A 14,314-nucleotide genomic window follows, 5' to 3' on the forward strand; every position below is an offset into this window, starting at 1 on the left:
GATGTCCTGGGCTCTCCGGACGGATGAAAGGCCAAATCCGGAGGGAAAACGAGGAGCCGGGGGCGCGGCTGGGCTGAATAACGCCGTCCGGATGTAAAAAACGTCTGCCGGGGACCTCGTCGGAGAACACAGAAACTTAGTGTGTGTTTTTTTTTTAGAAGAGACTCTTTTTTAAATTGGAGGAAGGGACTCTTAATTCAGTTGGATGGTCATTTATTTTAAAAAACAAAATTGGGTGTTTGGCTAGATAGTCAACTCCGGCCTTTTGGTGCTATAATTGAGAGATGGTGCTACACCACAAAGTCGATTAAAGCTTGTTCGATTTCTTCATTAGTTCAAGTCCGGCATTGGTAGTGCACGTGTATCCACCACATATTAGGTCAATCTGTTGAATATAATTTTGTAATCTCCTTCATTGGATTGGTCTTTTATTTGCATATGGTTTTACCCAATCGCCTTTAGAAATTGCACTAGAGAACGTTTTGATCTAATATAGATCCCCGTGGAGGTAAGTACAGGTTTCAAGGCTGCCGCCCCAGGCCCCCAGCCAGCTTCCCAGTCTTTCACTTGATCGACAATTCGACATACTCCCACGACCATGTAAAAAAAAAGGACATGCTCCAAGGAAGAATTTGCTCGGCTAAGAGTAGTGGGCCTCATTAACAGTGTCTTCGGAGATATAGTTATGGCTGATTGTGAGATATGGCAGGCCTGCCGTTACGCTTAAGCTCCACTGTCGCTGCCTATGCATCCACCAGTTCCGCCCCCGCGCCATCACCTACTCTTTTCCTGGCTGCCAGAGCTCAGGTGCTCCAGCCAAACCTTCCTCCTCCTTCAATGCCATCTAACGTCTGGGAGATTGATTACCTGCGATGGTGAATATGGTTGTCAAAATAGTATCATCACTTAGGAAAAAAACATTTACATGTGCCATTTGTTCTTGGTTTACAGGTGTCAACTGATGGCAAAAAACATCAGAATCAGCATACCTTCTGGAATCCGGATACGAACCACCGCAACACAAGTTAACATACTGGCTGAATTTCTTTCTGCGAAACAGAGGACTTGCAGTGACATCCAGATCAGCGTATCTGTATACATGAAGAAAAACAAATAAGCATGCATGCACGCATAGACAACACGTGAAAGAAGATATAGCACTTCAGCTGTGTGAACTAAATGAAATGGTGGGCTTTGCATTAAAACTCAACAGCCAGACTCGACTTCCCATTCACGACTGGAAAGAGATGTACCTTGGTATCTTCTTCGTAGTTGACAGAGAACAAGCCAGCAAGGTTAGGAAGCCATCTCTTGCTCGATGCCCCTGCTACAGTCGGTAAGCAGCACAGAATGTTATCCTGCAGAGGTATTGCCAGAGTAGGAGTTAAGCTACGCAGCGAGCCATGATCCATAATTAAGCATTAGATAGACAAAAACGTGAATAAGTTAAGCAAAAAAAACAATGATGCATAATTAAGCATTAGATAGATGAAAGCAAGAAGAAGTTATGCAAGATACAATGATCCATAATTAAGCATCGATAGACAAAGCATGAAGATTGAACAAGTTACGCAAGAAACAATGATCTATGATTAAGCATCAAAATACCAGATAGACAAAACTGTGAGGAAGTTATGCAAGAAACAATGATCTATAATTAAGCATCAGATAGACAAAAGTGTGAGGAAGTTATGCAAGAAACAATGACTATAAGGCTATAACTAAACATCAGACAGACAAAGCTTCAAGAAGTTACGAAGAAAGAATAAGATCGATAATAATTAATAAAGCAATTACATAGACAAATGCGTTAAGGGACTCTTCTGAAAGTGACAGCATTTCCAACAGTGGACTCCATATTCAAAATCAGTGTGGACTGCATTCAAAATCAAAAGGTAGGCTCCACAATCACAATCAGAAGGGATGTACTTAGTATCTTTACCAGAGCCAGATAGGAAATAAGTCACAATGTGAAGCCATCTCTTGATGCCCTGCCACGAAGTCCAGAAGGTCCTGCAGAGGTGTTGCCGGAGTAGGAGTGAAATTCTGCAAGAAACAATGATCCATAACTAAGCATTAAGCCATTAGCAGACAAAAACGTGAATAAGTTCTGAGATAAACAATGATCTATGATTAAGCATTTGATAGACAAGCGTGAAGGAGTTATGCAAGAAACATATGATCCATTACTAAGCATGACAAAGTTATTCAGAAAAGACTAAGATCAATAATAAAGCATTACATAGACAAAAGCGTTAAGAGACTCAGGTATGACATGAAAAATAACTGGAGACTCAGGTATGACATGAAAAATAACTGAAATGTGCCAACAGCCAAAGGAAACATCCAAAAAGAAGAAAGTAATGGAGCTCTATGAAGGAAGAAAATTAATGATGGGTAAAAACATAATAACTGGACATGATATTACTCGGCCTCGGCCTCAGCCATGACGTAAAAATACAGAAAAGCTATAAAGTCAGGAAGAATTTGAACAGGTATTGGCAGAGTAAGAGTAAAGTTATGCAAGAACAATGGTCCATAATTAAGCATTATTAGGTACACAAAAGCATGAATAAGTTGTGCAAGCAACAATAATCTATAATTAAGCATTAGATAGACAGCGTGAAGGAGTTATGCAAGAAACAATGATCTATAAATTAGCATTCGATAGACGAAAGCCCGAGTAAGTTATGCAAGAAACAATGATCCATAAATAAGCATTAGATAGACAAAAGCATGAAGAACTTATGCAAGAAAGAAAACAATCGATAACACAGCATTGCATATACAAATCCGTCAAGAGATTCAGGTATGACATGAAATAACTGAAGCATGCCGACAGCCAAAGGAAACATCCAAAAAGGAGAAGAAAGTAATGGAGCCCTATTATAGGAACAAAATTAATGATGTATAAAAGCATAACTGGGCATGATGTCACTGACATAAAAATACAAACAAAGCTCAACAGCCAGCTTGTAACTGCAATAACACAGAAGAGAAAGAAACAAAAGCCTTTTTTTGAGGAAAAGCATTAATTTTCTTTTGGCACCATCTGCCACATAGCAGTCATAAATGGTGCCCAGTATAAGCAGCTGAGGATATACAGAAGACTGCAGCCCTGCAGATGTTCAACCATCTCAGCCAAACTGCGACGATTTTAACATAACCGACTATGAGTTAGATGATTGTTAGAAACAGAATAGGAAGCTAGAGATCTATAGTCTATACATCAAAGAGAAAGATGGGGTCTACTCTGGTGTAAGTTATCTCTGAACAAACAACAACATCAATCCGCTAAGCTGGCCTAAACTACTGTCTGGTAATACATACGAGCCATCATTGCATATGAGACCATGCAGAACGCTTGAATCCCAGATCTTCATATGCATGTGTGCCATGTTTGTCGAGTGCAAGCTCACTGCATGTTGCCATGTTTGTCGAGTGCAAGCTCACTGCATGTTGCCATGTTTGTCGAGTGCACTGAGATCTAACATTCACCGGTCTCAAAACGCACATTGCCACGATCATGATGGTGGTGATATCAAATGCAATACACAAGGATGAATGTGCCAATCTGGTTCATGGTCTTCCAGAAAGTCTCCCTGATAATCTGAGTTACAGGCAACATGGTGATTTTGCACCCAAGGCTTATGAAACAATGTCTGGTTTCTTTTTTAGTTCTCAGGGAGCCAATGCCTGCTGAGCGACAGCATAGTCTGCAAAGAGAATTTTGCTTCCCTACATGTAACAGCTTCCTGGATATGTACATGTTATGATTTGGGAGCTGGAGCCACATGCCAATGCCTCTCAACCAACTTGTCCACAAAGGTTTGAATCTGCATTATTTGCAATATACTCAGGTTAAAACTTATGGATAAGCCAGAACAAGATTTCGGCAGTTACAACAAACAATATTATACAGAAAATACTATAATGAAAAAAATCCTAATCTGTCACTGAATTTGATAGAAAGCCTTCAAAAATCAGAGTCTGAAAAAACTTTGCTTTGAAATAATCTTGTACCTTAGTTTTCCTTCTAAAATCAAGAAATTCGTTAGAAGTCATCAGCTTCTCTCCTTCGGTGCATGCATCCATGATCTGTTGAGACCAGAACAAGCATATACAAGTCAGTACTATCACTCACATTACAATACCTAATGTAGCATGTCTGAATAAATTACAAAAGGCTAATGGAAATAAGACTAAGAAAAGAGAGCAACGCAAATGGTATTACAAGGGGAAAAAACAGTTCAATATACATATCAACAGTTCAAACGCACCTAATCATTACAACAGGAGTATGACAAGGTAATAATTCAAGTTGATATTTCAAACACAGCTAGATCAAAATGGGTGTGCATGATACCTTCGTGACAGCTTTTCGCATCATTGTCTTGTACGTCTCCCTGTCGATCTTTTTACTTTTGTAAAGAGGCATCAGCAGTGTGCCTATGAAATTTATAAGCCCCTGTTTTATATGTTCTACACCTCGCAATTGTCCTTCAGATGCAGGTTTGCTCTCTGCAACCTGCGAGGCAGAACTTTTACATGTCTGCTTTTGGCTACTTGAATCTTCTTCAGGTATGCATATCCGGCTGTAGAATTCTTTATCTGCTTCCATTGCTTGTGCTTGCCACCTCTCAATGGCTAAAGGATCTTTGACACCATCAATGCAGATTGTATCTGTATCAACCCATGCCCTAGTAAACCGACTGTCTACAGCTCCACTATCTACAGAATTATCCCTTATACTGATTGGGCAGGTTTTCTCGTTTGAAAAGCTCCTCTGAGTACAGTTATCAATAGTCATCTTCGAGCTGTCAACATCAGGGCAATCAGCCTGCCCAGCTGATGAGTTCTTAGTTTTTCCATTCCTGGAATCAATCTCTGATATGCATTCAAGTCTCCCAAGGTTGTCACTTATCACTTTCTTTCTTGTATCAGATTCATCCAAATGATGATCACGCCTCGCAAAAGTACGAAATGATGGTATCTTAGGGAGTTCCCTAGGCACACTTATCGCTGCATCGGCAGATGCATATGCCTGCATAAAATGAAAGTATAAACAATATATACACCCAATCAGACAGCATTCCGGCATTCCATTTATAGATGCATATTCCTGTGGTTTTTAATACATTCGACAGAAGATTTTGCTTATTCTGGATCCACAATCACAAAGTAGGGAAGTTTAAATGGCAGGCACCCTGAATTCTGTTTAGCAACCTCATATTTTTATAGATCAACATGCATATCTTTGTCAATTAAAATTCTTGGTTGACTTTATTTAGAAATTAAAATTCAGAAACTGAATAAACAAACTGTTACAAACAAACCTGTGCAGCTGCTATGGCAGCAGCTCGAGCAGCCTCAGCAGCAGCAAATGCAGCAGCTTCTTCCTCGGACATAACCATGCCATGGTCCACCTTGGGTTCTACATCATGATGTTGCTTCTGAGAACGAATTGAGCTGCCATCAGACCTTGTAGCCATTATGCTTTCTAATTTCAAAGCCTTGTTATCTGGCTTCTTGCTAGTTTTGTGCGGTGAATGGCTTCCAGCAGATCTTACACGCCGTGCACCTGCTTCATTTGACAAATGCGAAGTAGGCATTCCAGATTGTAGACCCTTACTTCTAGTCTTGTTCGATTCAACTGATGGCATTCGGCGCAGCATTTTGAGTCCACCGTTGCTAGCCTTTTCTTTACGGAAAACTTCTATCCACATACTGACCAACTGGCGAGCTATAGCACGTATATCTCGACTTGTATGCACACAAACCTTTTCTTTTACAGTCCTCCCAATTCCTGTACGAAGTTCAGATTGAAGAGAATCAGGTAGGCTGCAAAAGCAGAGTTTGGACAATCATCCTAGCATTACTCTGATCTAACAATACATAAATAAGCTCTATTCTCATTGTGCGAACACAACATTTGCTCCCTATTTTTCTTTTTGATTATTAGCTAAGGTGGTGTCATCCTTGCATTACTCTGATATAACAATACATAAATAAGCTCTATTCTCATTGTGCAAACATAACATTTGCTCCCTATTTTTCTTTTTAATTAACCTAAGGTGGTGCGGAAACAGAAACTATTGAGTACCCTTGCAAAGGAGCAGCGAGAAAGATAACACACAAAAACTTTCTAACAAATAGTAAAAGGATATGGGATACATACCAGACAAGCGAACAGCTAGCAGATCAGTCGAAACAAGCAGAAGCAAGCGCACACAATGCCGCAATAGTTGAGTTGCATTTTTTCCCAATGAATCCTGCCAGAAGTTGAATGCAGAAGCCAAAGGCTTGAATGTAAGAGAAGCTATCTTATCCTACTATGGATACAAAGTTTACTAGAGAACAAACTTACAAGTATCCAAGAGTTTAGTTTGGTTAGTCCTTCTTTAGACCCAGCAAATGATTTAAGAGCATTTGGAGGAAGCTTCAGTAGCTCCTTAGCCAAATGTAGGCGCCCTGATGTAGTTTGCGCACTGAAGAACATTTCTTGCAGTAAAGATTCCTTGCTAACTACTGCATATGATGCATCAGACGAATTTTTGCATAAAGCAGTTGAAAGTTCATGTGCTTCAAGTTTATTCGACATATCTCTCATTTCATTTCTTTCACTATCTGACTGTGTTTGGTCTGTGTGTAGAGCTTCCACCTCAGCAACATAATCCTTACCACTGTGTACCAAATCAATAATCCGAACTGCTTCTCGAAGACCACTTAAAATTGCACCACCAACAGTATCTGGGTGCTCTTTGCATGTTGCTTCACCAGCAAAAAATAAACAGTTTGCAACTGGCCGTCCCAGAATGTCATAATCTTGTCCTGATGCTCCTACTGCAACATAAGAGTAAGCACCTCTACTATAAGGATCAAGGCCCCAGTTTGTGACAACTGATGCTACTGGATCTGGTATAGCAGCATCTGTAAAGAGCTTACGGAGAACAACCATGGCATTACTAACATGAACATCAGAGCTGATACTTTGTCCATCTATAGCAGCCTTCCCAACAAGTAGAGCTATAAGAACTGGTGCCCCAAGTGTCTTTTTGAGATTCCAAAACATAAAGCATTGTCCCCTTAAATCGGTTTCTTCTGCAGTTGCACCAAAGTAATCCATATCATCATCCCAAAAGACCTCAGGAAACTCCAATACTATTTTATTTAGAACACCAAATCCAAGCTTGTCAATGGAAGAGATTTTCCAGTCTGGCAAGGAAGGAGAAAATTTGATTGCATTTGCTTTCAAACAACCAAGAGGAACAGTGATCAACACAGCATCTCCCGCAAATTCACCTCCATTTGAAGTGGAAACTTTAACAGTTTTCCCATCAATACCCCTAGCAGCTGACTCCTCGGACCTGTAAATTATTTCAGTTACCACATGGTTTAACTGAATATCAACCCCTTCTGCAAGGCTCTCAAGGACAGCGCCATAACCACCTTTAATCATACAATGAGGTCCTCCGAACCCTCCATACACATCATCCTGGTTCCAATATGGAAGAGAGACGGAGTTGAGCATTGCAGCACAACCATACTCTAAATGTGCAAAGTGCCAATTCATAACTCTTCTTTCGATAGGGCTGAGAACATCTATCTTATCATCCCTCCCACAACCAGCTATCTCCTTTTCTGTTGAAGCACTTCCAGAAATGTCTAAGCCTCCTGCATTGGATCTACTTAATAACTGATTATCCTGTCCCACCGAAGAAACAGCATGAGCTCCACGTTTCTTCCTAAGAGCATATTCCAGCCCATCCTCAAGGGATAAACCCATAGCACTTTCACCATTTTGTGCAAAAAGTTGTTCCATTTCATCAACAAGACCATTGTATTCAGATTGCATATCATCGTCCAAATCATCAGGAACCTTGTTGCCAGTTACAACATCATAGAGAGGGCAAGCACTATTCAGTACAGTCAGTTCAAGACCAAGCTGAGAACAAATCAAAGAGGATGGATCGGCCCTTCTTTCAGTAGCTATATCAGCCTCCACACCCGTAATAATGCTAGCACCCAAATCGACAGGGACTGAAAGCGATGTACGATCTGTAAAAACACGACCACCAATCCTGTCACGCGCTTCAAGAACAGTAACAGCAAAACCTTGACGCCGCAAATGGCGTGCAGCAGTTAAACCTGCTGGGCCAGCTCCAACAATGATTATCCTTTTGCAAGACCCGACAGATTCAGCTCTATGGTTTAATTCACAGTTGTTTGGAGAATGTTCTACAATAGTTGCTTCTGGTTGATGGAGAATGGGGCCTTCAGTGTTTCCAACTGAACTAATATGGATGGATGGCAGTGATGCATCTCTACCTTCAGTTGATACATCTAAATTATTTTCTTCAAATATCTGCACTTTGGACTGTAAGGGAGGTATCAAAGCTTGGGCATCACAGGGAGTGTCAGGGACATTATTTTCCTTTGATTCTTCTGTCAAAGGTCCAAAAGTACCATTATCATGACCTTTATTCTGAGAAGATACAGAGTCAATGCCACCTTGAAAGCTGACTGGCTTCATTTCACGTGATTCATTTAGCTTGGCTATTTCCACAACTTCAGAACAAGGAGTTCCGTGACCCTTCATCACCTTGGCTGATGCAATTCCAGTATTTATGTAACCCTATGAATTAATGAAATATCGAGTGTTAGCATTTAGCCAATTTTGGCATCTACCATAGCACATAACAGCTAAAAACAACAATCTGTAACAACGAAAAAACATTAGTAGTAAATTTGAGATCTATAAGCTGCATGAAGGTAAATGGAAAGAATAAAATGTGAAAATTTTCAATAGCTTATCCAGCAAGTCTTCAACGTGGTACGACAACTGCAGCTAATGCCCAGCAAAAGCTCACTACTTAGTCAAAACTATACGCAGCACTTGGTAAGTAACAAAACGGATGTCACAAGTAGGCAATGCAACTTACATTCTGATCTAAGAAAAAATACACATCGCGTATAAGTGTTTGACGCGGCAAATCATCATCTTTCAAGGGAACATTAGAAAGACCGCAATCTGCAAGATCCAATAGATGTTTGACATCCTTGTTCCAGCAACTTAAGATCATGTTCCTGGAGGGAATAAAGAAATTGTCAATGAAACTCATGATACAGGGTAAATCGCACAAAGCATGGTGCAGATAAGCAACTGTCACAGAAAGAAACTAGGGCATGTAGCAAACATTAGAGGACCAAGAAACCCATTAAACATACCTGCACTCCAGGTAGTCCTGAAGGCCACCCTTGCGCTTCAGCACATCCTTGAACTTTATCTTTTCAATTGGAGAAACCGCCTTCGCCATCAGGCCAGCACTTACTGCAGCAACACGTCCATTCTCGGAAACTTCCAAAGCTTTAATTTTATCTTTTGATTTGACAGCTTTATCTGCAAATCCAGCTGAGGGGTTCGAGAACAGCCCCTGCTCTTGCATTAGAGTTTCCCAATCAAGATCGCCCTCATATGCCATGTCACCATATTTACGCTTTTTAGCACTACGTGTTACACGTTTCACCTTTGGCGCATTCTGTGTGCCCTCCAAATCAGATGGTGCTGCCACATCAACAATATCTATTTCTTTTGCAGATGCTGCCATGTTACAAGAGGGAAGTGAAATCTTGGCGACACAGGATCCACGAACCCCAAAAGCAGCTGGCTGATCTAAGTTTTCTTCTGCTGTCACAGCTGCATTTGGTATGATATTGCCATATTTAAGGTCGCCTGTACGACTTGCCTCATTGGCCAGAATGGAATTAGATTGCAAAGTGCTAGATCTTGCCAAAAGAATTTTATTTTTGCGTCGCTGCTTCGACGACACATCACTTTCTACTATCTCAACTGGTTCATCAATAGTACCAGCCACAGGCAACTCTTTTCTTCTAACAGGTTTTTTGGGCCCTTCTTTTGATTTTGGACCAGTTTTCCTTCTGATGGCTGGTACCGGTGGCTCATCCTGAGAACAATCAGCGTCAGCATTTCTATCATCTGCTAATGTTTCGGAACATGTCTGCGCATCAGAAATACCATCAGCGGATGCATTTACTGCACTTTGCGATGCTACTTCAGCATGTGGTCCTGCTGAACAAGGATTTAAGCCCGGGAAATTACTATCCCTAGCTGAAACTTCAACAGGATGACTTGCCCCATCAGAAGAGTTCCTAGAACCATCCTCCACTACTCTACTGGTTTCCACATCTTGTAGAAGCGTTTCTCCCAACGACACGCAACACAAACCATCATCCGCAGCCTCTTCTTTCTCAAGAGACTTCTTTTCCGAATCAGGGGGTGACTCGGAAGCTAACTCTCCAGAAGCTTCATTGGTGCCAACCTTAGAGGGCTTATCAGAGTGGCTAGCCTTTGGCTTCGCCTTTGACCTCCTGAGCAATCGATCGCTGACCATTGCGGTTGCAGAATTCTCCGCAGCAATCCTCATTTCTTCCTTGGTGCGACGCCTTCGCCTTTTCTTGCCTACGGCCGGCGTATCCAAAGCCAAACCAGATCTGGTGTCTAGAACCTCCTCAGCATGTGAATCGGCAACTTCAACACCTTGGTCTTCCTTCTTATGTGAATTAGCAACTTCAACACCTTCTTCTTCCTTATGTGAATCAGCAACTTCAACATCTTCTTCCTCCTTACTGGAGACCTGCTGCCGGGGCTTCCGGCCAGGTTTCCTAAAGAGCACAGACAGGGAGTCCTCCAACCCTAAATCGCCTGAATATTTCAAGCCAAGAACCACATTCACGTGACCCTCCAGATTGCCGTTCTCGTCGGCGACGCCTTCGCCCATATCATCATCTCCGCCGTGCAGATCTTCCTGCTGGGCGGCGAGCACCTCGCCGCCCTCATCCCCTTCTCCTGCCACCGCCGCCACGCCATCGCCCTCCTCCTTCCCCTTCTTCTGCCTCTTCAGCTTCTTCCTTATATTAGCCAAGGTATCTTCCATCTGGCCTGACGCCCGCCCGCCGCGCCACCAGCCGCCTCCACGCCAGCTAGGGTTTGGGCCTCCAGGACAGGGGAGGATCCCAGGGGGGGAAGGATGTCGACTGGAGCTCACCTGCGCCGTCGACCGGAGAAGAGGGAGGCGGGGGCGGGTGGATCTCGTGGACGAGGTAGGCGAGCTCGCCGCGCCGGGGAGGGCCGCCGGCGAAACGAGGTGGTGGCGCTGGCGTTTTGGGTTTTATGGCACGACGGTGTATAGTAGAATTGTTTATCTCAAAAAAATGTAGCCTTCGCAGTCCTTTGTTGAAATAGCAATGCTATTTAGCGGCGACCCACGGCTAGGATCTATTTGGAACCCCTTCCTGTTTCCCAAGATGAGATCCCCACCGTCCAAACCCTCCGTTGACGGCTCAGATTAGACTTGTGGATTCAATAGATGAGTCAAACTTCTTCGCCTTCTACCCGGCATGCCATGGAGGAGTGGGGATGGATGGTGCCTAACCCAAATAGCCTTATGCTTGAGGTTGACATGTTTTAGTCTCGGCGGGGCGAAATGCTTTTGGTTTCACCTCTCCATATCGAAGTTGGTCATGCTCTATTGCTGAAGTGTCTCATATCTTGTCTCAAGGGCGGGAAAAGACGGTTTGCAAGTATAACCGTTAAACTACCGAGTATGCATGTCCCTTACCGCCAAATTAGGAACACGTCCATTTGTACTATTCTAACGGTTCACCTGTAAGTTCATTAATAATTAGAAGCTATATATAACTAGCCGATAATGGAAAGGTAGGATAAAATTTAAGCGGATGTTCTTGACAAAAAGAATATATCTGACAAACATATAGAACACACAAATCCCCAACGCGAGATGGCTTTTCCATCGTGCGGCTAGATTTCAAGACACGTACGTGTAGGTGAGAATACCGACATGGAGGAATTCACAAACATGTATTTCTGATGTGATCATGTCATTTATTGTACTTTCAAACTCCCAATAAGGGTAGAGTGACCTTATATGATGGTGTAAAAGTGGTCGGAAGCATCAAGACGGTCGACTAGAGGGAGTGAATACGCGACTACCAACTTTTAATTTCTTTTCAAATTTAGAGATAACTTGAAATATAAGTTATCTAGATTATGAAACTAGGTGAACAACATACATGACAATAATACAAGTAAGCATACAAGTTACAACTATCGAGATATCATATATGGTAGCCAAATAAACAAGCTAGTACGAGTAAGTAAAGGATATAAACAATCACAAGGTGGGGAGGATGATGTTAAAGGAGTTATGCCCTAAAGGCACTAATAAATATTACAGTATTTGTCGTTGCCTATTCGACGGTGCCTCGGAGGAGGGATCCTCACGAGGGGGAGAAGAAGTAGGGCCATAGGGCGGAGTGTCCTTGTGACGGTGGTACGCGATTTACCCAGCTTCGGAACACCTGCACGATGACAGGGCCTATTGCTGCTTGTCTGGATTTATCTGAGCGCTTTCGCGTTGTTACAATGAGTTGTGGTTGTGCCTCTATGTAATAACCCAGAACATAGGAACAACGAAGGGTAGATTTGGAAAAGGGTTGTGCATTTCATTGCAAAACGGGGGAAAATTTCGCGCCTTATTACAACTAAACCTAAGAGGGATCGAGGTTCTCTCTCATTTTGCAATTAGGGTTAGGCATTATGAGTTAGGGAAATTTCGACATGATCTCTTTTGTATCTTGTTACTTTGGGGAATGATTGCATTTGATAAGTTTTAAACATTTAAATATAAACATCACACATTATAAACAATGAATTTAAATTCAAACACAAGATATAAATTCAAATCATTTTGAATTTCAAAGTGAATATCCAATACAAGATTTAATCAAGAATTTACACCTTACATAATACAAAAGCTCATAAACCAAAACTTGAGCTTTATTGATATATAACACAATTACAAAGTCTTTACATTATTCTTGATACAAGAATTGAGACATAATGATCAGAATTAAAAGAAAAGGAAAAATTACAAGTTTAATCTAAACTAAACCTAAACTAAGTGACTTGAGAAGTGATCTTCTGGTCATATTCACCTTCAAAACCTGCAAAACAACTCACAAGTGCTAGCCAGAATATAAGTGTTAACACAAGATTCAGTTTAGACAGTTAGCAGAAATAACACAAAGTTCAGTTTGGACAGTGAAACTGTCACAGCACACTTGTGCTTGTCCAAAACTTGGACAGCACAGGATAGGATCAGGCAGACCAAACCTGAGCAGCCACAGTGGGCTCAAGTTTCACCATAGCAAGGCTGTTGCTAGGCAAGCAACAGCAAGGCAAGGCAAAGGATGAGTCATAAAGTAAATGAGCTTGTGTGTCATGGCCAGGGAAGAAGTGGTGGCCATATAAATAGCACACAAACCCTAGAACCATGACAGTCGACCACATTTGCAAATCATCAGGTAAGGGTGAAGCAAGAACAAGCACAGTTCATCCAGTTCATAACCAAGAACAGAAACCAGCACAAACAGCTTAGCCACCAGGAATCATGGTGACCTGACAAGATCAACCAGATACTGGAGGTGAAGGGCTGTGCACAACAGAAACCACAAGTCCGCAACAACAAAACATTTCACACTAGGAGCTGGAACAAGGTATACCAGTTCCTGGACAGATCCAGTGGATTTGATCCATCATATATGCATGATATAAGCATGGGAATGAGCAGATGCTCATATGGGTAGATCATCACTTGGTTTTCACCAAGGATTACTGCCAGTCAAAAGCTACTAAAATAGAAAGCATCTAGGTACAGATCTTGTACACAGAAGCTAGCAAACATGCACAGATGCACACACTAGCCAGATCAGATGCACAGATAGCACCAGTAGATGAATTGCAAGGATTAGCAGCTAGTAAAGACTACACAGTAAATCCTAAGCTATGAACCATCAGTAACCCTAGATTTTCATCAGGCAAACATATTGGCATTCATCTCAAGGATGATTCCCAAATATGCAAGCAAAGGTTGAGTAGCCACAAGATCCAACTAAATAGGTGAGCAACCAATCAGTAGCAAGGCTACTGAGGTCACATCACACTTAGCATCAATTAAAATGAAGCCAAATGTAGCACATCATTATCCAGGAATGGATTCAGATTCAATTGCTTGCCAGATAATCATGAACAGCTAAATCATTTGCAAGCAAATCATTTAAATCATTACTGCATAAGCAGTTCATCATAATTTAATTAATACAAGCATGAATTTATCACAGATCCATGCTTAGCACTGACAGTAGCACATTATTAAGCAACACAATTTAATCATTGCATCATAGCCACTGGAGCAAGTCCAGTAGCTTGAGTAAG

At 41.7% G+C, this 14,314-nt stretch overlaps 1 protein-coding gene across 3 annotated transcripts; it reads right to left on the bottom strand.

Annotated features, from left to right (window-relative positions):
• Nucleotides 1-388: 388 nt before the first annotated feature.
• On the bottom strand, nucleotides 389-11,244 carry LOC127305522 (lysine-specific histone demethylase 1 homolog 3). Of its 3 annotated transcripts, none has more exons than XR_007853987.2 (12): nucleotides 9,229-11,244; nucleotides 8,943-9,087; nucleotides 6,368-8,635; nucleotides 6,179-6,272; nucleotides 5,337-5,806; nucleotides 4,367-5,044; nucleotides 4,024-4,098; nucleotides 3,331-3,836; nucleotides 1,943-2,013; nucleotides 1,254-1,358; nucleotides 990-1,091; nucleotides 389-867 (listed from the first exon to the last, which is right to left on the bottom strand). XR_007853987.2 is itself a non-coding variant. In XM_051335990.2 (8 exons), exons 1-8 carry the CDS (start codon nucleotides 10,953-10,955, stop codon nucleotides 3,771-3,773), a joined length of 5,523 nt encoding a protein of 1,840 aa, XP_051191950.1. In that variant the 5' UTR covers nucleotides 10,956-11,244; the 3' UTR covers nucleotides 3,002-3,770. The 3 variants fall into 3 exon arrangements, 1 of the variants encoding a protein (XP_051191950.1); XR_007853986.2 differs by having other exon boundaries at nucleotides 1,943-2,046; XM_051335990.2 differs by lacking the exons at nucleotides 389-867; nucleotides 990-1,091; nucleotides 1,254-1,358; nucleotides 1,943-2,013 and having other exon boundaries at nucleotides 3,002-3,836.
• Nucleotides 11,245-14,314: the final 3,070 nt, after the last annotated feature.

Source organism: Lolium perenne, chromosome 6 (assembly GCF_019359855.2).
Source record: "Lolium perenne isolate Kyuss_39 chromosome 6, Kyuss_2.0, whole genome shotgun sequence".
In the NCBI taxonomy this organism is placed as follows: domain Eukaryota; kingdom Viridiplantae; phylum Streptophyta; class Magnoliopsida; order Poales; family Poaceae; genus Lolium; species Lolium perenne.

Excerpts from the sequence above, each read along its gene's own strand:
- LOC127305522 (XM_051335990.2), bottom strand. The coding sequence starts at position 10,955 with ATGGAAGATACCTTGGCTAATATAAGGAAGAAGCTGAAGAGGCAGAAG. Across the intron at positions 9,088-9,228 it reads CAGGACTACCTGGAGTGCAG|GAACATGATCTTAAGTTGCT; the intron begins GTATGTTTAATG and ends TATTCCCTCCAG. Across the intron at positions 5,807-6,178 it reads GCTAGCTGTTCGCTTGTCTG|GAATTGGGAGGACTGTAAAA; the intron begins GTATGTATCCCA and ends AACTTCGTACAG.